The 25,715-nt window shown below is 46.1% G+C and overlaps 1 protein-coding gene across 1 annotated transcript in view; it reads left to right on the forward strand.

Moving 5' to 3' along the window:
• The window catches only part of VOPP1 (VOPP1 WW domain binding protein), a 132,875-nt gene that overhangs the window by 103,898 nt on the left and 3,262 nt on the right, over positions 1–25,715 (forward strand). Inside the window, exons 3-4 of the mRNA XM_023738320.1 lie at positions 548–625; positions 5,969–6,105. Coding sequence (XP_023594088.1) covers positions 548–625; positions 5,969–6,105 — 215 coding nt within the window. The remainder of the gene's footprint in view (positions 1–547; positions 626–5,968; positions 6,106–25,715) is intronic.

A 25,715-nucleotide genomic window follows, 5' to 3' on the forward strand; every position in this document is an offset into this window, starting at 1 on the left:
GGTTGCAGAACTGACAGGTTTAATGCTCGTCTTTGGTCATGATGCCTCCATAGGAAGAAGCCCACTGTGATTTGGCACACAGGGGCGTGTTTGAATTACATTGACAGTGTCCCCCTCAGCCCTTCCGTTTGCCAGACTGACAGTAGCCAGCTCTGCTAGTTTTGTGGAATGCAGTGGTAACAGTTCAGTCCTCATCATTAGCACCCCCCGCCAAGAATGGAGTCCCTGGTTGGTGCAAATGGTTAACATGCTCAGCTGCTAACCAAAAGGTTGCAAGTTCGAGTCTACCTGGGGGTCCTCAGAAGAAAGGCCTGGCAATCTACTTCTGGAAAAACAGCCATTGAAAACCCTGTGGAGCACAGTTCTACCCTGACACACATGAGGGATAGCAGGTAAGCCACATGGGGTTGCCATGAGTCAGAGTCAACTTGACAGCAACTGGTTTAAGAATGACTAAATGGAAGCCTAGCCTGGAGCACAGGACTGGTCCAGCTGTCAGCTGTTCCTTCCAGCTCAGAGTGGTGACCCCTGTGCCTTCTCTCTGCAGATGCCGTTCCTATGAGGACTGCTGTGGCTCCAGATGCTGCGTGCGGGCGCTCTCCATCCAGAGGCTCTGGTATTTCTGGTACGTCCCAACCCTTCTTGTTCTTGCATGCCCGTCTCCATCCACCCCTGTCCCCCAAGGGCTCTGCCCGCAGTCCAGACCGTCACTAATGTCAGGTACACCACCTGGAATTTGGTCTTGGGACAACCTTGGTCATGAAAACAAGCATGTTTGAGTTGGCTTCATGGGAGGCAGCTGTGCTCAAAAAGTTTGCAGGGAGACCATCCTCGTTTCCCCAGGCTCTGGGCTGGGGAGAAAGAGATCTTCTTTTGGAAAAGTGGAGGGCAGGCAGTGGCTTCCTCCTACATCAGCTCTTTCACCATTTTCTGAAATGGAGCTGAGGTGACTGTCTTGAAGAATGAGAGTCTCCAGCAAGTGCAGACCTGTGGTAGGATTTCTCTTGCCTAGAAGTCTTCCCCATGCCATCACATCATCTGAATCTTAACTTTCCAGTAGGCGGTCTCACCCTTGGTCCACCTCCCACTGCCACTGAGGGAGTCTGGCGAATTGTCTGAGATCTATAAAATCATACCTTGAGAGGTCATGAGGGCACAATGCAGACAGAGTCCCCAAAGAAGTGTGGGATGCATAGTTTCTACTGCAGAGAGAAACTTCCTGTGCATTGTGACCTCAGAAGAGGCCCGTTGGGGGTTCTCTCTAAAAGTGATTTGACTCTATAGTTAATAGATATGATGTCAGATGTTGGGGATGGCAGAGCACGTGTGGTGAAGACTTACTTAAAACCAACAACTCACCTGGGGAGCCACTATTGAAGTACCCCAGGCCTGCGGAAAGGGCACCCTAGCGTGGCCCCCAGCACAGTGCTCAGCCACGCCAGGCTTCATTCAGTCTCCACGTGTCTCCAGCTCTTCCTGAGGGGCTCCTGGGCCACCTGTTTTACTACTGGTGGTTGCACTTAAGGAGCTGTGGCGGCACTGTGGTGAGGCACTCAGCTGCCAACTGAAAAGTTGGCTGTTCGAACCCACCCAGCTGCTCTGTGAAAGAAAGATATGGCAGTCTGCTTCTGTAAAAATTACAGTCTTGGAAACCTTGTGGGGCAGTTCTACTCTGTCCTCTAGGGTCTCTGTGAGTCGAAATGGACTTGACAGCAGTGGGTTTGGGTTTGGTTTTATTGCACTCAGATGGGAGTAGCCGACCTTCTGGGTTAACAATTAGTCAGGGTTTTCCAGCTGGCCAGGATCTTTGAGAGCGTCCCCTCCACAGGGCCTGGCTGTGCTCTGAGTTGAGAACTGCTGTACTGAGTCCTCGAGGGAGGGCAGGAGGGAATTGAAAACCCAAATTACATTAAAAAACAGCAACAAATTACTTATGGTGATAGAAAGGGCACAGACGTTTGTTTCTCTTAATCGCTGGAAAGCTTCCCAAACCTACTCAGCCGTGAACAAGAACATCTAGTGAACAATGAGCCTGTAGCTCACTGCCCTTCCAGGAACTACTTTTCTTATTAACAGCCACCCCTTCTCCCTGAGCTGACATCCCGCATCCTGGCTTTCTTTGTGGTAATAAGTTCATTCCCCTCCCCCATCAGTTCTTTTCTTTTAAAATACGTTCTTCTCAGAGTCATACCTTGATAATGAATGAGCCTGATGTCTGATACCTAAGCAGTTAGTGGGTCTCTTGCCATGGCGACTGTTCCGTCCTTTCTTGCTCTCTGTCAGGCTAACAGTAGGTACCCACAGGGAGCCTGCATGTACGCTGCCTTCCTCTTTGCCTCAGCGATGTCATTTTGATTTGTCTAAGAAAAACAGTGCCGTTTGGTGTAAACCAACATTCTGGCTTATCCTGGGGATGAGACCAAGATCTCAGATAGTGTCTGCCTTTTCCAGTCCAGAGTACCTCGAGTAACCAGTAACAGTATTTGAGAAAGCCTCTCGGTGTTTTCTATTTCTACTAGGATGTTTGTCGTTGGGCCCAGTGTTGAATGTAAGATTATCACTGAGTCCACTATAGGGAAATTAGTTTTAAGAAACTGAGCTGTTCCTTTTGTGATTTCAGCATGTGTAATGCTGAGCATTGCCTTACTTTGCCAAGCGCTTGCATGATCTGGATCCTTCTAGCTCCCCAAGACTGTCCCCCTGCCTTCCTCCCCACACTAACTCCAGCCACACAAACATCTGCCTCCAACTCACCTGCCTTAGCATTTTCACGTGTACTGATTTTCCACTCAGAATGTTCCTCTCTCTCTTTCAACTTGTCTCTTTCTACTCATCCTTCAGCACCCTGCTGAGATGTTACTTTGAAGGAAAAGAAGCTTTTCCGGTCTTCCTCACAGAGCTGGAAGGATCGCTGTAGCGAATATTGCCAACTATACCAGTTGTACAAACCAGTCCAGGGAGACTAAGATCACCCACTTCTAGTGCCAAATTGTGTGGTGGATAACAAATCCCACTGCATCCTATGGAAATGTCAGCTTCCCTTCTCTGTTCAGTTCATACTCCAGCTACCCACACAGCTCTTCTCTCTCTCATCCCTAGCCACCTGGGTCAGTAGGTACCAGCCACAAGCTTGGTAGTCCACATGATTTTCTCCATTTTGGACCAGCTGGCCCCAAATTTAAGTTTTTTCTCTACTCCCTCAAGGTATCAGCTGCAAGTTTGGGAATACATATAACTCCTTCCACTTCAGACCAGCTAGCCCCCCTACTCCTTTGGGTCATGTAGTTCTCTGGAATGACTCACAGGGCTCACGTGAAACACCATAACTGCGATAATGGCTTTAATGTAGCAAAAAAGGTTACAAATGAGGAGATACATAGAGCAAGGTCCAAGAGGGATCCTAGTGTGGAACTTCCATTCCCAAGGGGACGTGCTACCTTCCCAAGACCATATGTTCACTCTTACCAACCAGGAAGCTCCATCTGAGCCTCAGGGCTCTGGGCTCTTATTGGCCTCCCTATGTGGCCATGATAGGTGACATCATATCTCATGAGGTTAGTCAGCATCGGGCCCCTAGGTCGTCCCTCTTGGTCTGGTCAGTCCCCATTGGTTAGTCTCAGGTGTGTCCCGGCTCTAAGAAACCCAGAACAAAAGGCCAAATTGCTTTAAGCTCCCCACACTCACTATGATTAATATCCTTTTTAAAGCCTATTCTTATACCCCTCACTTGTCTTTCTTAGCACTGACTAGAATTGTAAATAAATACTTAATTGCGTAGATTTGTTATTTGTGGTCTGTCTCCTCACTAGTCCCGAAGTTCACTTGGGGAGGGGGGCTCACCTGTCTTATCTGTTGCACAGCCTGGTCCTGGGAGCATAGCAGGTGCTTACAAATCACTTGTTGAATGAATAATGAACTAGAAGACAGACCAGAAGGGCCATGCTTTCAGCCCTTTACTGAGTTATTTCCCTTCTTGTGCCTCTAATCTTTCCTCCTGCTCAGCATTTCAAGAGTGGCCAGTAAATGCTTATTGACTGACAGATGGGCTTAAAACGATCAGCTTACTATGAGTTGGAATTTGAATATTCTTGAAAAGCTTTATAGTCTACTTTTTTCATAAGTTTCTTTTACGTGTGTACAGGTGCCTTTGATTATGACACAGCCAGCTGTGGTGTATGCTCATGGTTCACAAAACAACGTGCAACCCACCCAGTCTTTGGGGATTTTGTGTGAGGTTCTGGGAGGTTTCCATGAATCCCATAATAATTCCAGTTTAGAGCTGAACAGGAGCTTCCTGTTATGTCTGTGTTAGACAGCCAACTTGGCCCTTTTCAGGTTGACCCCCTTTGTCTAGAAACAAAAGATAGTGCAGATTTGAGATGGAAGAAGCAATCTATTCATTCAGCAATCATTTATTGAATGCCAGTTATGCAGTAAAACAACAGAAACAAACAAACAAAAAAAACCTGTTGCCATCGAGTTGATTCGGATTCATAGTGACCCTATAGAAAAGAGTAGAACTGCCCCATAGGGTTTCCAAGGAGCAACTGGTGGATTTAAACTGCCGACCTTTTGGTTAGCAGCCATAGCTCTTAACCACTGCACCACCAGGGCTCCATTATACAATAGTCACTGAGAATTCTTAGGTGAATTAAGCAAAAGTCCTATCCTTGAAGCACTCGGCTCTAGTATTTGTTAGACTTCAGGGTCACAGCAGGGGGTACACATTCAGCCATACTTAAAAACTAGAGATTTCTAAATCTGCAGCCTTTTTATTGATGGTAAGTATTTTCTCTCTCTATGCTTGTCATTTCTCTATCATTAAGGCATGCTGTAAGAAGGACACCTTTATTTCTTTATGTGTGTTCATATAATAATGGAGAGGCAGATATTAGGAGGGATAAGTGTGTCTACCCTTGTTGCTTTGACAGTAAAAAATAGAAAATTGGGGAAATGGATGGCAAAGCAAGGGCTGGACCAGCCGAAGTAGTCAGACAGGATTTAAGCAGTGTCTCCTGTTTTGGCCAGACTATTGAGTTGAGGTCAGAGCCATGGACAGGGAAATGGTTGCACCAGCCCTTTGAAACCAGCTAACTTTCTGGGACCCTTTGAGGCAGAGAGCTTATTTACAGAGCTTCTCTTTAGGGAGTGGCCTCCATCAAGAAATCTGCAGGCTTAAGTATCTGCCTGCTGTCTTCCTTATATAAAAAACCTAATCCGTTGCCATCGAGTTGATTCCGACTCATAGCAACCCTATAGGACAGAGTAGAACTGCCCCATAGGGTTTCCAAGGAGCAGCTGGTGTATTCAAACTGCTGACCTTTTGGTTAGCAGCCAAGCTCTTAATCACTGTGTCATCTGAACTCTGTCTTCTAGAGAGAGAGAGAGAAAGAGATTTACTTTAAATAATTGGCTCACACTGTTGTGGGCCAAGTCCCAAATCTGTAGGTTAGGTGGCAGGCTGGAGACCTCTGCTGGCTCATGGGATTGTTGGGTGCCGACAAGTTCGAAATCCATAGGTCAGATGGCAAGCTGGAGATTCCTACAGGCTTGCACCCCAAGATGACGGAAAGAGTGCAGAGTTGAAAGAGAGAGCTAGTTCTGCCAAAGTAACTATCTGTAGTCTGGGAGCGGACCACACCCTAAGGAAACTCCCCTTTCAACTGATTGATTGATTACATTATGACAGGCGATTACATGACATTACATTATATTATGGAACAGCAACTCGTCTAGTGTTTGGCTGAACCACTGGAAATTATAGCGTAGCCAAGATGATACATGAAATTAACCATCACAAGCCCCATCCCCTCATCCATCCCTTCAGGAGTTGATATGCGCAGGGCCTGTGCTCATGGATCCCCAGAGGGCTCCAGTGGGCTTTGAATCACCAGGCGGTCCTTGGGGTCTCTGCCCTTCTGACCTCCTGTCTGGTCCGTGCCTGCCTCACATCTGTGTTCTTGCCCAGGTTCCTCCTGATGATGGGTGTGCTCTTCTGCTGTGGCGCTGGCTTCTTCATCCGGAGGCGGATGTACCCCCCACCACTGATCGAGGAGCCTGCATTCAACGTGTCCTACACCAGGCAGCCCCCCAACCTTGCTGCAGGTCAGCATGCCCCTCTGTCCTTGTTTCTCCTCCCTGCTGTTTACATGTACTGTGCAAGGCATTGAATAGTATGCTGAGAGAGCAGTTTTGGCCCTGCTTATTCATTTGAGTCAGGAATATCAATTTTATTATGCATTTGTGCTGACAAAAAATGTAATATATATTGGATTGAATACCCATTACCTCCTGTTCTCATATCGTTATCAGTATACCTTATATGCACATTTATGCAATTAGTATACACGTATTATTTGCGTTCTGACTTTTTCCTTAAAAAATATTTCAAAAGGACAACACACACTACAGGGGAAGTCAGTACAACTGGACTAAACCAAAAGCTAAGAAGTTTCCTGAATACAACCAAACACTTCGAGGGACAGAATAGCAGGTGTAGGGGTCTGGGGACCATGGTTTCAGGGGACATCTAGGTCAATTGGCATAACAAAGTTTACTAAAAAAATGTTCTGCATTCCACTATGGTGAGTGGCGTCTGGGTTCTTAAAGGCTAGCAAGCAGCCATCTAAGGTGCTTCAATTGGTCCCAACCCACCTGGAGCAAAGAAGAATGAAGAACACCAAAGACACAAGGCAAATATTAGCCCAAGAGACAGAAAGGGCCACGTAAATCAGAGACTGCATCAGCCTGAAACCAGAAGAACTAGATGGTGCCCAGCTACCACCAGTGACTGCCCTGACAGGGAACACAACAGAGACTCCCTGACAGAGCAGGAGAAAAGTGGGGTGCAGAACTCAAATTCTAGTAAAAAGACCAGACTTAATGGTCTGTCTGAGACTGAAGGGACCCCAAAAGACATGACCCCTGGACTCTCTGTTAGCCCAAAACTAAAACCATGCCCGAAGCCAACTCTTCAAAGAATAGACTGAACTATAAGACATAAAATGATACTCATGAACAGTGGGCTTCTTAGTTCAAGTAGATATGTGAGACTAAATGGGCAGCTCCTGTCAGGAGGTGAGATGAGAAGGCAGAAAGGGACAGGAGCTGGTTGAATGGACACGGGAAATCCGGGGTGGAAAGGAGGAGTGTGCTGTCACATTATAGACAGAGCGACGTAACAATGTGTGTATAAATTTTTGTATGAGAAACCAACTTGAGCTGTAAACTTTCACTTAAAGCACAATTTAAAAAAAAAATTTCATATGTAAGTCTTTATGTAGAAACATGAATGCCTCTGGACTAAATATTAACTATGTTACTAAAGGGTAATTTGCTTAATTATTCCGTTACTGCTGGCCATTTGTTTTGTTTGCAGTTTTATTCATTCATTCAACAAATATTTATTGAGCATTTACTAATGTTCTAGGTGCTTAAAAACAGTGCTGCTATAGGTGTTTTTGTATAAGTTGTTGTTTTTGTTAGGTGCTGTCGAGTCGATTCCAACTCATAGAAACCCTATGAACAACAGAACGAAACACTGCCTGGTCCTGCGCTGTCCGCACAGTCGTTGTTATGCTCGAGCCCCTTGTTGCAGCCACTGTGTCAATCCATCTCGTTGAGGGTCTCCTCTTTTTCGCTGACCCTCTACTTTACCAAGCATGATGTCCTTTTCCAGGGACATATCTCTCCTGACAACAAGTCCAAAGTATGTAAGACGTGATCTCGCCATCCTTGCTTCTAAGGAGCATTCTGGTTGTACTTCTTCTAAGACAGACCTGTTCTTTCTTTTGGCAGTCCATGGTATATTCAATATTCTTCGCCAACACCACATTTCAAAGGGGTCAATCCTTCTTCAGTCTTCCTTATTAGTTGTCCAGCTTTCGCATGCATATGAGGCGACTGAAAACACCATGGCTTGGGTCAGGCACACCTTAGTCCTCAAGGTGACGTCTTTGCTTTTCAACACTTCAAAGAGGTCTTTTGCAGCAGATTTGCCCAATACAATACATCTTTTGATTTCTTGACTGCTGCTTCCATGGGTGTTGATTGTGGATCCAAGTGAAATGAAATCCTTGACAACTTCAGTCTTTTCTCATTTATCATGATGTTGCTTATTGGTCTAGTTGTGACAATTTTTGTTCTTTTTGTTGAGGTGTAATCCATACTGAAGGCTGTGATCTTTGATCTTCATCAGTAAGTGCTTCAAGTCCTCTTCACTTTCAGCAAGTAAGGTTGTGTCATCTGCATAACACAGGTTGTTAACGAGTCTTCCTCCAATCCTGATGCCACGTTCTTCTTCATATAGTCCAGCTTCTCGGATTATTTGCTCAGTATACAGATTGAATAAGTATGGTGAAAGGATACAACCCTGACTCACACCTTCCTTGACTTTAAACCACGAAGTATCCCCTTGTTCTGTCCGAACAACTGCCTCTTGATCTATCTACAGGTTCCTCGTGAGCACAATTAAGTGTTCTGGAATTCCCATTCTTCGCAATGTTATCCATAATTTGTTATGATCCACACAGTTGAATGCCTTTGCATAGTCAGTAAAATATAGGTAAACATCCTTCTGTTATTCACTGCTTTCAGCCAGGATCCATCTGACATCAGCAATGATATCCCTGGTTCCACATCCTCTTCTGAATCTGGCTTGAATTTCTGGCAGTTCCCTGTTGATATAGTGCTGCAGCTGCTTTTGAATGATCTTCAGCGAGATTTTACTTGCATGTGATATTAATGATACTGTTCGATAATTTCCACATTCGGTTGGATCACCTTTCTTGGGAGTAGGCATAAATATGGATCTCTTCCAGTTGATTGGCCAGGTAGCTGTCTTCCAAATGTCTTGGCATAGATGAGTGAGCACTTCCAGTGCTGCATCTGTTTGTTGAAACATCTCAATTGATATTCCGTCAACTCCAGGAGCCTTGTTTTTTTGCCAGTGCCTTCAGTGCAGCTTGGACTTCTTCCTTCAGTACCATCGGTTCCTGATCATATGCTGCCTCTTGAAATGGCTGAGCTTCCAGACTAAGACAGACTAGGAAGAAAGACCCAGCAGTCTACTTCTGAAAAGAATTAGCCGGTGAGAACCTTAGGAGTAGCAGCAGAACATTGTATAAGTTACACTTGGCTTATTTAGGGCATATTACCCAAGGTGATGTCCCGGGATCTAAAAGAATTACCAGTTTCTTAATTGTTATGAAACCCTGCTATACCTATCTAAAAATGTCAGCTCCTGTTGTGAGTGATTAGCTGGTGAACTCAGGCTGTCTCAGGACACGGGCTGGTGCCCTGGTTTTGACATCATGTGTATGTGAGGTGTTTCCCCTTCCCCTTAAAGAGGGCTCTTCTGAGGAGGAAGGAGAACTAGGGCTCGGTAGGGCTGGGCAGGTCCTGCTCATTAGAGTGGGTGCTGTCCTCGCCTCATGTCGGGCTCTGCTCTTGACTGCCTCTCTTGGTCAGGAGTATGGGGAGGCAAGGGAGGCTAGGAGGCTGGGAGGCAGGTGAGGTAGGAGGTGGGTAAGGTTTGGGAGGCAGGTGAGGCTGAGAACAGGTGAGGCTAGGGAGGCAGATGAGGCTGAGAACAGGTGAGGCTAGGAGGCAGGTGAGACTAGGAGGCAGGTGAGACTGAGAACAGATGAGGCTAGGAGGCAGGTGAGGCTGAGAACAGGTGAGGCTAGGGCGGCAGGTGATGCTGAGAACAGGTGGGGCTGAGAGGCAGGTGAGGCTGAGGAGCAGGTGAGGCTGACAACAGGTGAGACTGAGGAGGCAGGTGCGGCTAGGAAGGCAAGTGAGGCTGGGACAGGTGAGGTTGGGGAGGCAGGTAAGTCTGGGAGGCAGGTGGCGCTAGGAGGCTGGGGTGGCAGGTGATGCTGGAGAGCAGGTAGATTCCTCATACCCACACTGCTCCCATGAATGTTGCTCTGCTCCTGGCCACCTTTGCCACCTGGAGGGTGGGGAGCTGTCTGCTGACTGCATACTGCAGGTAGATGGTCAGAATTTGAGGAGAAGTTCTTGCTTGGGTTTTAAAAGAAATAAGGGGGAGTAAGTGCAAAAGCAGATACAGAGCATTTTCTTTCTTCTGTGTCTTGAGGTCATGCTGTTCGCAGGATGCAAAGAGAAGGGAGCTGGTCATTTTTTATTTTGTTCTTTTACAGTTTTCTTCTACTAGATACTCTGCAGGGTTTTCTTTTAAAAAGGATCCTAGTTAATTGTTTTTAAAAATGCTACTCAGAAAGATCTGAATATAAGGTCAGGTGGGAGTTGTACCTGAAACTTTCACACATAAATGGATTGTATTCTTTCATGTTTGTAACCCTTCGAATAGTTTCAAGTTTGTGCTCTATCATCAGGTAAAATGCAAATTGGGGGTTAAAATGGGAATCAGAGGCCAAAGCCACTACTCATTTTTCTTTCTTTTCTTTTGATCAGGTGGAGATAGAGAAAAGGGTCAGCTGCAAAGAGAAAAGAGTTTTCTCTTCCTTTCTGTCTCTACTACATGGAGTTTTAGTATAGGGGACAGGAGCAAACCCCCACCCCAGAGCCCCAGTCACGCACTAATGCAGAATGCCAAGTGCCCTGATCCATACATGCTGTATGACTGTTGCGGTCTGCCCCTCCTATCTGTCCAGACTCGGAAGAACACGGTGGCAGAGTCTGTGAGTTAGACCTGTGTTTCCTGCTGCCGGCTGTGGAATTCCACAGGAATGTCCTACGGGTGGGGCCCTGGTGGCGCAGCAGTTAAGAGCTGCGGCAAGCAACAGCTGCTAACCAAAATGTCAGCAGTTTGAATCCACCAGGCACTCCTTGGAAACCGTATGGGGCAGTTCTGTTCTGTCCTATAGGGTGGCTATGAGTTGGAGTCAACTCAATGGCAGTGGATTTGTTTTTTTTCTTTTTTGGGTCCCAGGTGCATCTGAGCGTCTCCAAGAGAGAACTCATCACCTGTGTGCACCCTTTCCTTGCCCCCCTTCTCTTCTCCGCATAGCAGTGTACCCTGTCTCTCCAGCTGGGATCCTCTCTCTCCCTTACCAACCATGTCCAATAAATAGGTCCTCAGACCCTACTGAATCTTACTTTAGACGCTTATCTTGCCACTGAGCAATGCCTGCTAAAAGTTTTCCCAGTCACTCATCTCTGTCCTTCACGTTGCACCAGAACGACTTTTAACAAAAAGTGCATAGATCATGTCACTCTTCTGCTTTAAGATCTCGGCGGGCTCCCCTTGCTCATAGAATCAAGTCCAGACAGCTTAGCCGAGTGCACAGGGCCCCTCACAGCCGCATCCGAGCCCAGTGCCCAGTCTGGGGGCTTCTCTCTGCAGTCCTGTTGGGCCCTTTTATGTGTGTTCCTCTGCCTGGGAACTCCATTATTCCTTCGGAATCCCGCTCTGCATTGCCTGCAGAGTGACGCCCTCCTGGTCATTCCCTTCCCTGTTCTGTGGTTTGCTGCCTCTGCTGTGCGCTCCACCAGGTGCATTGACAGCACTTATTGTGGCGTGTTGTTTTGTTTTTATGGTTGTAGAAATATATATAACACAACATTTGCCAATTCAGCATTTTATCATGGCATGTTTTAATCCCTGTGTGTGTCGGAACCCCACCAGGCCACGTGCTTCTGCAGCCAGGACTCAGGCTTAGTTATCCCTGTCCCATGTGCTCAAGCCCAGGCTATTGTCTGCACTGTCAGCTGGAGCTGCCACGCAGGCTTGCAACCTGGTACACCTGAGATTCAGGAACATAGTGGCCATGCGCAGAGCCTGGAGCCTAGGCCGCCTGAATTACTTCCTTCAGGCCACATTTATTGAACACATACAAAGGCATTGCAGGTGCCCAGGATGCCAGAGCCCAGCCTGACTTCCACTCTCACTGGCCCCTTGTGCTGTGTACAGTTTGCACAACTGTATGTGGCGGCCCTGAACAATCACACAAATAAGGACACAGTTCCTGACTGTGATGAGAGCTGTGGAGAGAACGTTCAGGATGCTGGGAGACCGTGTAGGTGGGAAACTTGGTGTACAGGTCAAGGCAGGCTGCCCCATTGCCTTGTTCTCCAAGGGCTGCCGTACAAAACACCACAAAGTGGGTGGTGGCTTTAAAGAACAGAAATTTATTGTCTCGTAGTTCTGGAGGCTGAAAGTCCAAATCAGGGTATCAGTCATGTCTATACCTTCTGCAGATTCTGAGAGAGGAGCAGTTCCATGCCTCTCTTTTAGTTTCTGGTGGCCACCGGGCTTCTGTCATCACATGGTATCTGTCTTCCTCCGTGTGTAACTGTTTCCCTGTCTGTTCTCTCTTGTTCTGAGACACCACTCAGAAGGATTAGGATTAAGACCCACCCTACTCTGGTGTGACCTCTTTTAACTTAACTAATAACAATAGAAAAGCCCTACGGTGTTTCCAGAGAAGGTCACACTCACAGGTACAGGGGTTAAGACTTCAGCGCATCTTATAGGGGGACACAATTCAGCCCCTATTACCCATGAAAAGCTCATTTGAGCTGAGGAGTAGAAACCTACCAAACTGGGAGGGAGGGAGATGTGACGGCTGGCCGGTGAGGCCCCGGGCCTTCCTTCTCCATCTGCCTGTACGATGAGACTGCCACACTGCAGAGTGCCAGGCAGTCACCATAGCTCCAAACGTAGGATCCAGTGCAGGACCCGCTCAACGGTCCTAGCGCAGATGAAAACACTGAGAGAAGCCAGCGGTGATCCTGCCCCTGAGAAGCTGCCAAGCCTGAACCCCAGGCCTTTTGGCGCTCTTGGGTGAGGTGGTCACCACAGAGGGGAGAGGTGAGGCTGGTGGTTTGACTGAATCCACATTGCAGTGTTATTCCAGAGCACTCAGACAAATGGGTGTCATTTATTTGGTTCCAAGATGGCCTGTGATGCAGAGGCCATTGGGGCCAGTATGAAATCACCAGTCACGGCCACGGCCACTGGGAGACACTGGTTGGGCCCCCCTTCCTCTCTACAGAGTCACAGCTGCTTCTAGCACCAAACTCACCATTTCTCTGACCAAACTATAGACTTAATTTGCCACCCCCTTTCCATTTTCATACTTCTTACAGTTCTGTAGCAAGTATGAAATAGTCAATCCCAAAATACACCAGAGCATCATATGAAAATAAGGCTTGATTTGTTCCATGGGAGGATATAATTTCCATAATTTCACTATAAATTCAAGGGCTATGTGCTTAATTAACAGCTCTAAGCCTGGGAAGAGTTTAATTGCTTTGACTTCACTCTTTAGAAATAGTAACATTGAAAAAAAATTAGGGTCTGTTAGTTTCTAAATGATTCCCTACTTATGAAGTTCTGGAGACACACCTGATCCGTGGGTGGATTCACCACCTTACAGATGTTTGCTGAGATGCTGTAATGTTCAAGGCTCTGTGTCCTTGGGCTGGGGGATGGAAAGAAGATGCCACGTGGAGGTTTAGAGTCTAGGAAGACAGAGAAGCTTAGTGTCCTAAGGATTATAGGATAGGCCACTTAGGATAAGCGTCACACCGGGGAGCAGCACTTGGTCAGTGCTGGGAGCACAGGTATTTGATGTGGGCGGGTATATGTGTGTGGATTTGCTGGTGTGGCTTATGACTCCTCTCCTGCCTGTCTTAGGGGTAGAGGTGGGTTCTGGGGAGCTTTGTTTATGAATGAAGAAGAGAGAGTGGCCGGGTTTTGAGGGCCAATGCCCACTGTAGGGCTAGAGCCCCACAGTGGGGGGGCAGCCACCCGTGTCCTTGGGACCAGTTCCAAGTCCAGCCTCACCTGAGGGGTGCAGAAAAACACAGAATTTTCACATTGCAAAATATGCTTCTCTCCGGGTGAGGGGGAGGTATATGGAAGATCGTGATTCTAGAGGGCCCTGGGGGTTGGAGCAGGACTATGCATATAAGGGGAAGGATAGGCCAAACCAGGTACAGGGCTGAGGTTCACAGGTGGGGCTCCAGCCTCTGCCCAGTATCCAGAAGGAACAAAGGCTGAAGCTGCTGGTTGAAGGTCTCAGGGCTAACAGTTAAGCCTGTTTCGGCCTGGGCTTGGCAGGGCATGTGCAGAAGATGAGTGGGGGAAATGCTGAGTAGCTGTCATTGGGAGAACAAAACAAGGTACCTACAGGACAGATAATCTGGAGGCCTGAGCTCTGGAAACCTAGGGTGGGCCTCAAAACTTATCTGCAAAATGAAATCATATGAAGAAAAGCACTCCTCATTTGATTTAGTCTGTATATGTAGAGGGACAAGGTACAGCAAGAGAAAGTCCCACCTCCACAAATGGTATCATCCCCCCAAATCATCCCCATCATGCTGCTGGCAAGGCCCGGTCAGTATGCCCTCCTGGGTCAATAGGAAAGATAGACTTCATTCATTCATTCATAACACATTAGCTAGCTAGCACCGCCGCTGTATTCATGCTGGCTGGCAGAGAGGTGTGAATAAGATGTCCTTGCTGCTCTTTAAAACCTGTAGAACAGCAGGAAGAGCAAACATCAGAAATGATGATGTGAGAGCCAGGTGGATTAGGGTCAGAGGGGCAGGGATGAGGCTGAGCCGGGAGGTGGAGTGCCAGGGAAACCCTGGTGAGAACTTGGTGAGAGCTGTGGGTGTGCAGAGAAGGAGGGGCTGGGTCTCAGAGGGATCTGAAAAGAAGCCACAACTGAACTGGATGCAAGGTACAACTGAATGTGGGAAGAGGAATTAAGGGGTCATGAAGGAAAATGACTGAATTACGGAATTTTTTCTTTATGGAATATCATGTCACCACTGAAGTGAATGCTCATCAGGACCAAGGGTATGTAACAGGATGGCAAAAACAGTTGTAACCCACGTTAATGAGAGAGCAAGGTGGGTAATATTTTACACGAATGGTGCTGGTTCCAGCCATGTGAGCAAACAAATGCATAGACACTGACTGGGGAGTAGAGGGAATAGTCAGTATTGAAATCTGCCGAGTTAACGTGACTTAGGTTTTCTTTTAAAATGGTTTCCTTTAATGTGACTAATACTTTTTTTTTTTTCCCTAATGAAATAGTTAAAAGTAGATGAGGTATTCCCATTGGGAGATATGTCTGTACAGGTATCCCCAGCTTTTTGAAAGTTTGCTTTACGCCACTTCACTTTTACAAAAGACCTACGTTAGTACTTGTTTTCGCTAACTGAAGAAATCCGAAGAGGATTTTTGCCTTTACAAAAAAAGGTGAAAAGCGTACATAGTGTTTGGTGTTTGTTTTCCAGCGAGCCGTTAGAGAGGCGGCACGTACTCCGAGCAGCGAGAGTGGCACCACAAGCTCCCCCTTATTTCTACTTTATATAGGCTGTGTATTTATTGTATCATTCCTGCTTCTACTGTGTGTTAGTGTTATTTTAGGTTTTATGTGTTATTTGATATGATTTGGTAGGTTATTTTTTGGGTCTGGGAACACTCAAAACGTTTTCCCATATAAATTAATGGTAATTGCTTCTTTGCTTTACTCCATTGCATCTTATGAAGGGTTTCATAGTAACACTCTACTTTCGGATAGCAGGGGAAACAGTACACTTGTTCCTTTCAAACGGTACACTTAGGCTGATTTCACTGATGGTTCTCTGACTGTTTTGATGTCTCTAACCTATGATAAGTCTATCAGCCCGCGGTGACGACTGTGGCCTGACTAAATGACGCCAACCCCAGGAAAATGGAAACAGTCGGGAGTGTGTTTTGACAGTTTAATTACACTTCAGATCATAGCTGAAACGCGAATAGGGCTGCTTCAGTCGCGAGGACAAGCTGGTTTGCAGAGCTGGTGCAATAGCATGATTCTTTTTCAGTGGAATGGTCCTCGGACAGTCTCTGTGCACCCCATCCCCTTCTCTAACCCCCACGCTCCAAGGTTTCCCTTCTCGTTTTTTCCCTGAAGAATCTGTGGGATGAGGGGACCCAAAGTGTGGGCTACTGTGGTTAGGAGGGTCCTCTGCTCCTGTGGAGAGCCCTCATCTGTTCTCCCATCTCTGGGTGGCTTCCTTCAAGAGGGGAAGAGATGGAATTATTTTTGAATGTGTGGTTTTGGTGAAAGAAAGATAACAGGAAACGTGTAAGATTATTTATTTAAAAATCACAAATGCCGATCTGTTAATATACCTGTATAGCTACCAGAATATACTTTACCAATTCATCCCTGATATCAAAAGGTAACTGATAGACTGGGCATTTAGGGCAGGGCTAGGGGTGGGATTTTTGAGACCTGTTTCATCTAGTGAAGCCAAGAATTGTTACGTGTCACAACATAGAATACCTCTGCTGACCTGTAGTATTTTTTCCACAAAGTTCAGTGGGTGTCTCTGTCTGATTTTCTGTTTGTCTGTCTCTCACTTCCCTGTCATTCTTATCTGGGTAATTCTCTAACTTCAGTGCTACCCTTTCCCTTTCTGTGATGGCTCAATTGCTATTTATCACTTGCATTTTCCAGTTTACCTAAAGTAGAAACATTTAGAACTTTCTGTTGTATAAAAGTGAAGTTTTGCAGGTTTTTTGCATGTAAAAGCATATAGTGTCATTGGCCACTATAAGTAGTGACAAATAACACACTTCACACAGAGCATATTTCAAAAAAGAAAGGCGTTTTTCATAGGCTGCGCCACTGGTACCCGTTGGCGTCAAGTCGATTCCGACTCATAGCGACCTTATAGGACAGAGTACAACTGCTCCATAGGGTTTCCAAGGAGCGGCTGGTGGATTTGAACTGCCGACCTTTTGGTTAGCAGCCAAACTTTTAACCAGTACGCCACCAGGGTTTCTGCCCTCCTCCTATTATTACCTTAATCACAACAAACAGCTTTCCCATCTATAATCTTCTTTGATCTGTGGGAACAGAAACTTCCAGCAAAGTTAATCCCCTTACGTCCTTGGCCTGTTGTTCTTGGATTTGCCAGTGGTGGAGGAAAGACAGAACCTGAGCCCTTTACCAGGCCCATTCCACTGTCTTGGAAGCTGCCTCGTATCTCAGGGAGTAACACAGGTCCGAAGCATCTTGCTCATATTTGTTCATAAATGCAAAGCTTGGTTAGGCAAACTGTCCCGTCTGCCTCATTTACATTCTTCTCACTCCATTGAAGGGAGAGGGCCTTCTTTAGATTGTCTTTCTCATCTAGCTCTTCATCTCTCTGAGCCAGCATGCCTCCCAAGTCTGTTTTTGTGAACTTTTCCCCGTAAATGTACTGAAATGGCTGTGATGGGGTCCTTTCGGGGGTGGAGTAAGGAGAAACTTAGGCCAAACTAGACAGAGGGCTCCTTGTTGCAGAGGCCACGAGGCACGAATCACTTCAATCACTCACGAAATATTCCTTCACTCACTCACCAAATACTCTTTTCTGCGAGTTACTCCATGTGCTGGGTACTGTTCTTAGCCTTGGCATTTGGTGGTGACCAAGCAGACACAGGCCCTGCCTCATGGCTCCTGAGGAAGGACAGGGAGGCAGCGTGGCCGTACAGCAGTACCTTCTGACTTCTGGTCTGGTAGGAAGCTGTGGTGGCGGTTCAGTGGTAGAATTCTCATCTCGCATGCGAGAGACCAGGGTTCTGTTCCCAGCCAGTGCACCTCATGTGTAGTCACCACCCGTCTGTCATCGGAGGCTTGTGTGTTGCTGTGATGCTGACCAGGTTTCAGTGGAGCTTGCAGACTAAGACCAACTAGGAAGAAAGGCCTGGCGATCTACTTCCAAAAATCAGCCAATGAAAACCCTATGGACCACAGCAGTCTGATCCACCAACTGATCATGGAGATGGTGCGGGCTGGGCAGCATTTCGTTTCGTTGTGCGTGGAGTCGCCGTGAGTAGGGGGCTGACTCGATGGCAGCTAACAACAGCGACATAGGGCCCAGAGTTAAAAGCGATGAAGCTAGAAATCCTTTTCTCCCATGTTACGTTTTCAGATTGCCCCTGGAACTCCAGCCAAAACATGACTTGCATTTTCCCTTTCATCTGCTGTTTAGCTTCTCAGCTGACTTTTAACAAACTCCTGGTTTCCTCAACTACATGTTCTCTTTTTTAGAAGAGACTTTTAATGTCTTGGGGAAATACTTCAAAATGATATAAGACAATGTTTTTCTGTCTGCTATTTGTTGTGTATTAATACTTTAACCCTTCTCTGCAGAGGAGAAGCTGGGTGATGGTGGGAAGGTGGGCTGGCGACTTATTTGAGATCAATAAAAATGTTTATTATTATTACTGAAAACAAAAGGGGAGAGATTGTCACTGGGCATGTAGCAGCAGGGATATTTTGTTAATTCCCTTTGATCCATCATAGGCAAAAAGAAAGAGAGTAAAATCATAAACTCTTAGAATCTCAGGGCTGGATGGTACCCTAAAGGCCATCCCAGCCTCCCACCCTCCGATGCTGTCTCCTCAGCTGATGTGCCTGTAATCTCCTCTACTCCACACCACACAAATTGTCCTCCAGTCTGTTTTCAGAATGCTTCAATGAGAGCAGAATCTGCACCGGAGGCAACTTATTCCATCCTTGGGCAACTCTGTTCAACATTTCTGCCCCTCGAGGCTTCTAAAAACTGGAGTAGAACTTAATGCCATAGAAAGAGTAAAGAGCATAGTTTTCTCCAGATTTAGTTAAAAAGCCTGGCAAAGGGGTGGAAGGAAGTTTATAACTCTAATTTTCCACAAAAGGAGGTCCAATATTTGGTTTGACAGTTTATTATAAGTCTTTAGAGTATCCACTCTTGGGTTACAAGCAACGTGTCTACATCCTAAATCACTGTCAAAGACAGTAATGAACGTTAAAAAAAAAAAAGACAAGAACACAGACTTGATGAAAAACAGCAAGGAAACATAAGAGCAAAATATGATGACTGAGGAAGACCATCCACAATATGGGTGACAGTGGATATAAATGTATTATAAAAAATCAGTATGATTATTTCAATAGGTGCTGAAAAGGCTGTCAATATTCAATATACATTCCATATCAAAACTAGTAATGTAAGGCTTCTTTCTTAATATAATAAAGACTTAGAGTCTAAGTTCCCTGAGGGCCAGAACCTTGAGGGTACTTGAAGACAAGGACCAAGTCCTCAACTGTTTAACCCCAGCTGTGCCTTTTGAATAGGAAATGTCCAGTAAATAATGTTAAATGAACTAAATATGTACTCTAGACCTACTGCCAGCGTCATACTTAGTGAAACAGTAAAAGAATTCCCATTAAACTTAGGGTGCTGAGTGTCACCATTAATATTGAATGCTAGTCTAGAATTTCTGGCAAATGGATTAACATGAAAATGATGTTTAACCATTAGGAAGTAGAAACACAATTTTCCCAATTTAAACAGCATCATGACTTACCTAATAAAAAATCCTGGAGACGGAACAGAACAATATTTTTAGTAGCTGAGATAACTCAGCAAAATAAGTAGATGCAACATAAAACCAAATCAAAGGAGAAGGCTTGGAGGAAAGGAAGGGGCAAGTAAGGAAGGGGGAGACTTATCTATCGATTATTAAAATGTTCTCAGGGAGAATTTGTTCGGGTGCTTTAGGCTGCAAGTAACAGATAGCCCAATTCGGCCAGTTTAAAGAATAAGGACAAGTTACTGCTTGTGATAAACAATCATGAGGCAGGGAGGCTCCTGGTCTGATTTCATTGCTTAGCAGCATCTTCAGGGACCCAGGTTCCTTCCGTTAGTCTACGCCACCCCCCTCAGCCTAGCAGCTCCTTCCTTCACTAGCTCTCCTCAGTGGCTGCTAATGGCTGCTTCAGTTCTTTCAGATCCAGCAGTGTCCAGGGGAAGAAGTCCCCCTTGGGCATGTTACATAATTGGTTTGGACTTCAGCTTTCAAATCTGTCAAATGGGAGTGATAGTAATGTATCTTACAGTATTACCGTAGGGCTTCAATGACATGATGTATATGAACTACCATGACATGTCTGTATGAGAAACAGTTGTATTTGTCAAGACAATGTACTGAGCACATAACGACACCTTCGCTTCTCACTAAGGATTGGTTTCCTTCCCAAGTCCCTACACTGAGAGATACTTGGTCAGAGTGAGGCAATCTTAGTGCTCTCAGTAACACCCAGTCAGTTCTTGTCTTGGTTTTTCATTTTCCCTCATCTGTTTTTTTTCCTCCCTCTTTCAGTGTGTAAACCATTTTCTTGGACAGAGAATCAGATTTGAGGCCTTTCTCTTTGCCGTTTGTTTTCTTTCTTACTCTTCTTTATCCTCCGTTAGCTAATTAACAAGGAAACATAAAAGCAAAATACGATGACCAAGGAAGACCATGTACGACGTAGGTGACAGTGGCTAGAAATGTGTTATAAGAAATCAGTGTGTCCAGAGTCTTTGCTCCAAACTTCAGCTGCTGCCTTGCTTCTATTTTCCTGATACCGTCTGTGCTTGTCTCTGGTTGCACGCCCGCCTTCCAATTGGACCCTTTGGAATCAGTCATACAGGCATTGTTTGGAACCTTTCAAATCTTCGTTTTCACAATGCTTCTTTTGACTGAGGAGTTGAAATTATGATGTTTTAAAAAAAAATTTTTTTTGTTTAGATCTTTGGTGGTGGTTATTTATAATTTTATTGTGGTAAATGTATATAAACAAAACATTTGCCATTTCAACCACAATCAACTGTACTATTCAGTAACATTAATCACATTCACCATGTTGTGTTACTATCACCACTATTGTTTCCCAAAAGTTTTACATTTCCCCAGAGAGAAACTCATACCCCTTCAACAATAACTCCTTTCCTGCCCCTGACCCCTTTCTCTAGCCCCTGCTAGCCACTAATAAATTTTGATCTCTATACACTTGCTTGTCCTGTAGGTTTCATGTAAGTGGAATTATACAATATTTGTCCCTTTTTGATTGACTTATTTCACTCAGGCTGTTTCCAGGGTTCATCCATGTCGTAACATGGATCAGGACTTCATTTCTCTTTGTGGCTGAGTAATATTCCGTGGTATGTATTTACTACATTTTGTTTAGCCATTCATCTGTCGATGGACATTTCAGCTGTTTCCGCCTTTTTGGTTATTGTGAATAATGCTGCAGTGAAGATTGGTATACACGTCTCCATTTGAGGAAATTATGATTTTAAGGTGCTTACAATTCCAGGCACCTTTTCTTATGTCTGCGGGCCTATACCTGACCTGGTAGCCTTTCCCTCAGAGGTTTTTTATGCGTGATGGTCTCCCTCCTTTCACTTTACTCACTACCTCTGCCCTTCTTGGTCAGAACTGGGTCCACAGTGTCGGTTCTCCTCTCAGTTTCTCTTCTCTGTCGGAGACAGTTCATCAGCACAGTCAGCATCTTCTTAGAGTTCTGCTTTTAGCCAAATAAGCAGAAGCCTAGCAGATGCCTGGGCCATGGACAGCCTCTGTGAAGGTCACTTCCCTGTCTGAGCTGGTTGTGCTCTTGCCTCATTTCCTCCATCTGGACGAGGAGCCTGTAGCCTCTTTTCCTGCTCCCCTTTAGCCTCAATCACAGACTTTCCAGCCTGCCCTGTCCCTGTGGCTGCCAAGGTTTTTCACTTAGGGGTTCATTTTCCTGGCAAGTACATCATCTATCCACCTCTTGTCTGTTCTTTCTGTTCCAAATGTCTCTCCATTAACATGGTCAAATATTTCAATTCCATCTGCCAATTCCTGGCAATATCCATGAGTTGCTACTGTTAACTGTAAATACAGATGAAATGGTCCACACTTGCCAGCATTTCTCATTATTCTCCAGTGTGGGCTTGGCCAGGCTGCTGGTACATGGCAGACCACAGCCTGAGCCTCCTCTGTGGTATAAAGACCACCCTGCCCCTGCCCTCACCTGTGGTAGTGGAGGGTCGTCTTTTTATACTCGATCCTACAGAGTGTGGGCGGAGCTGACCTAGGTTGGTGGGTGGAGCTGGCACAGGTTGGTGGGTGGGACAGCCACTTCCTCCCACCATATCAGGAATCTGCAGAGCACGCCCTGCCCAAGATGACAGAGACAAAGCCCAGATAAAAACCGCCATGCATCCCTTCTTAGTCATTTATCTTACATATTATAGACCGTTTGCCACATGCCATGTGCAGTTCCGGGCCCGAGGGTACAAAGATGAATGATATCCTATCCTCACACGCAGAAAGCTTAGGAAGGTGTTCTGTACTGTGGGGAGTGCAAGGATAACGGACGTTCCCACACCATTCTGGATGCGAAGAGGAGAGGATACCTTGTCCAGCCAGGAATGGGGTGGTCGGCAGCTAGGTGTAGCTTCCTGGAGTTGATGATTCTGAGCTGAGACTTGAAAGATAAATGGGAATTATCAAGAAACGAGGTTGGGGAGGAGGGTGATGAGGAGACCAGGAAGGGCATTCCAGGAAGAGAGCATTGTCTGTCTCTATGAGTTGACGTTGATTTATTCCTGAGTGCAAAGGAACAGATCAATCAGTCTGCATGCTGAGAGTCCAGAAGATACTTTATAGTGAGGGTCAGGGGAGATTTGAGCAGGATGCAAGCAATTTGGCGGTTGTTTGGAGAGAAGAAATAAGGTAGGGCAGTAAGAAGTAAGAGTTTGAGGGAGGTAGGAGCCTGATTATGGATGGCCTTTTATCCCTTATGAGGAGTTTAGCTTCTAGTCCAGTGAGTGAGTGGGTGGATACGGTGTCACCACCCGAGAGTGGGATACAGGCAGTGGGCGGCGCAGATTCTGTCTGCTGGAATACGTTTGAGGTGCCTGCCTGCATGGTGGAGAAGCTGCCTGGGCTAGAGGAAACGGACACTGGAAGTCACAATATAGACTCTGGTTTAAACCATAAGAATGCAGGCAGTGTGTAGAGTGAGAAAGAGCACAGAAACCCGCTCAAGCTGGCCCAAGGAAGGGGCTAATTATAAAGACACGTGGAACCTAGTAGCATCAGAGCACAGTCAGGAATTGGGACAGCCTAGAGCTGGTAACCTCTTCATCTCTCATGAGCCACACGATCTCTGTCAGACTATCTCTGCTTCTCCTTGCATTGCCACTCTGTCCTCTGCTGCCTGAGAGAAGATTGGCACAGCCCATCTACCCACAGGTCACCAGCCAGCCCATCCTCTGGCCAGTCAGCATGGTTGAGTGGTGGCAGGACCACTCTGCCTGGGCCTGACCCTTGGCACGGGCTGTGAGTGGGATGGTTGCACTTAGGGGAAATTAGCGTCGCTAACGTATTCTTACTAATCTTTGCTGGCCGGAGACTTTGCTGGTCTCAAATCATACAGAGTAAAGACTCAGTGAAGAAAAGGATGATGAGTTTTTAAGAATGATCCATTCCCTTTGCATTCAGGAATAAATCGACCCTCAGATGGTGCCCTCAGTGCAGGCCCATCATGTCACACCAGTCTTCCCTGGTTCTCCCATCCCTTTCTAGTCTGAACTTGTTCACAGTCCTTTCCGTCATCCTGGTGAGGAACAGCCATGTGACCTTGGGCAAGTTACTCAACTTCTCCGAACCTTAGTTTCTTCAAGAATAAATGGATGGTATAATGCAGTGTAATATAACATAATGATTGACACTATAGTCACTGGATACTTGAAGGGAGTCCTTGGGTGGTGCAAACAGTTAATGCACCTGGCTGTTAACTGAAAGGCTGGATGTTCAAGTCCACCTAAAGGCACCTCAGAAGAAAGGCTTGGTGTTCTTTTTCCAAAAAATCAGCCATTGAAACCCAGTGGAGCACAGTTCTACTCTGACACACATGGATTTGCCATGAGTTGGAATCAACTCAACAGCAACTGGAAAAATACTTGAAGAAACAGAAGGTGCTGTTGTACACCTACCATTGTACTCACTTCTGCCAGTCCTTTCTTCTTGGTCTGCTCAAGAAAGTCTTCCTTTAACTCCATATTCTTCAGCAAATGCTCTACATGCTTTCTTTCTCTGACTGAACCCTATACCATAGACCTTCAAAACCGAGGGGCTGGTTCTCTTCTCAAGTGCTCCGCCCTCTGTAGGGTCAGGAGATGGTGCTGGCTTCCCCTTGGCTCTGGATGTCACTTCTGTACCAGGACTCTTCCACCTGTGTGCATGAAGTGCCTACCGTGTTGAATCCCATACCAGTTATCTGTGTCACTCCTTGTCATGTTTTTTGCTATTATTTGTGACCTTTGTGTGTTTTTCCCTTCTTCTTTGAGGATTTTGGAATCTGTCTGCTGGTGTCCCTTAATTCTCCCATTCATCTTTTTCTTCATCACTGTCAGCAGTTGAATAACCTAGCACCCAGCTCCACTCAAAATATAGGCTCTGCCATGAGCATCTTCTTCCTTCTTCCCAAACAACAGTGGGCTCCCCTGAGGCCACACTGGTGCCTCTTTTCAAGGCCCCTCCCTACGCTCATTCTTCTGCCCATTCAACAAAGATTTATTTAGTGCCCTCCTGAGCACCAGGCTCTGTGCTAGGCACTGGGGTCCAGAGGCTGAACCAGAAGGTCCCTGCCCTCATTGAACTTATTTATATTCTGTCCTAGAAATCCTCTCTTTCCCGTAGAGATGTAAACCAAACGAAACCAAACCAGTTGCTGTCGAATCAGCTCTGACTCCTAGCCACCCCACGTGTGTCAGAGAAGAATTGTGCTCCGTAGGGTTTTCAATGGCTGATTTTTCAGAAGCAGATCACCAGGCCCTTCTTCTGAGTCACCTCTGGGTGGACTTGAACCTGCAACCTTTGGGTTAGCAGCCAAGTGCTTCACCGTTTGCACCACCCTACCCCTATAAATATACTTAGGCTTTTCCCATCCTTAAAAATACACCTTCCTTTGCTCTGTGTCCTTTGTAGCTACCACCCATCCTCTTATCCAGTCTTCACCCTATGCTCTGGAATCACTTTTCACCCACTGCATTTGGGGTACTGCACTTACCACTGTCCTAAAACTGCTGGGTAAAGGTCGTGAGAGAACTCCCAAGCACCACATCCACTGAAAATTTGCAATTCTTATTTTGACTTCTGTTCAACCTTGGAGAGTTCTAATCACTTCTTCTTTCTTAAAAATTCCCCTTTCAAAGGACAGCACGCACTACAGGGGAAGTCAGCACAACTGGACTAAACCAAAGCTAAAAAGTTTCCTGAATACAACCAAACACTTTGAGGGATAGAGTAGCAGGGGCGAGGGTCTGAGGACCATGCTTTCAGGGGGACATCTAGGTCAACTGGCATAACAAAGCTTATTAAGAAAATGTTCTGCATCCTACTTCGGTGAGTGTTGACTGGGGTCTTAAAAGCTAGCGAGCGGGCATCTAAGATGCATCAAGTGGTCCCAGCCCACCTGGAGTAAAGGAGAATGAAGAACACCAAAGACACAAGGAAAGTGTTAGCCCAAGAGACAGAAAGGACCACATAAACCAGAGACTTCATCAGCCTGAGACCGGAACTAGATGGTACCTGGCTACCATCAATGATCGCCCTGACAGGGGACACAACAGAGAGTCCCTGATGGAGCAGGAGAAAAGTGGGGTGTAGAACTCAATTTCTAGTGAAAAGACCAGACTTAATGGTCTGTCTGAGACTGGAGGAACCCCAGAAAGCGTGGCCCCCAGACTCTCTGTCAACCCAGAACTAAAACCAGTCCCAAGGCCAACTCTTCAGACAAAGATTAGACTGGACTGTGGGACATAAAATGATACTTGTGAAGAGTGTGCTTCTTAGCTCAAGTAGATACATGAGACTAAATGGGCAGCTCCTGTCCAGAGGTGAGATGAGAAGGCAGAGAGGGTCAGGAGCTGGT

This window comes from Trichechus manatus, unplaced genomic scaffold (genome assembly GCF_000243295.1).
Source record: "Trichechus manatus latirostris isolate Lorelei unplaced genomic scaffold, TriManLat1.0 scaffold00114, whole genome shotgun sequence".
In the NCBI taxonomy this organism is placed as follows: domain Eukaryota; kingdom Metazoa; phylum Chordata; class Mammalia; order Sirenia; family Trichechidae; genus Trichechus; species Trichechus manatus.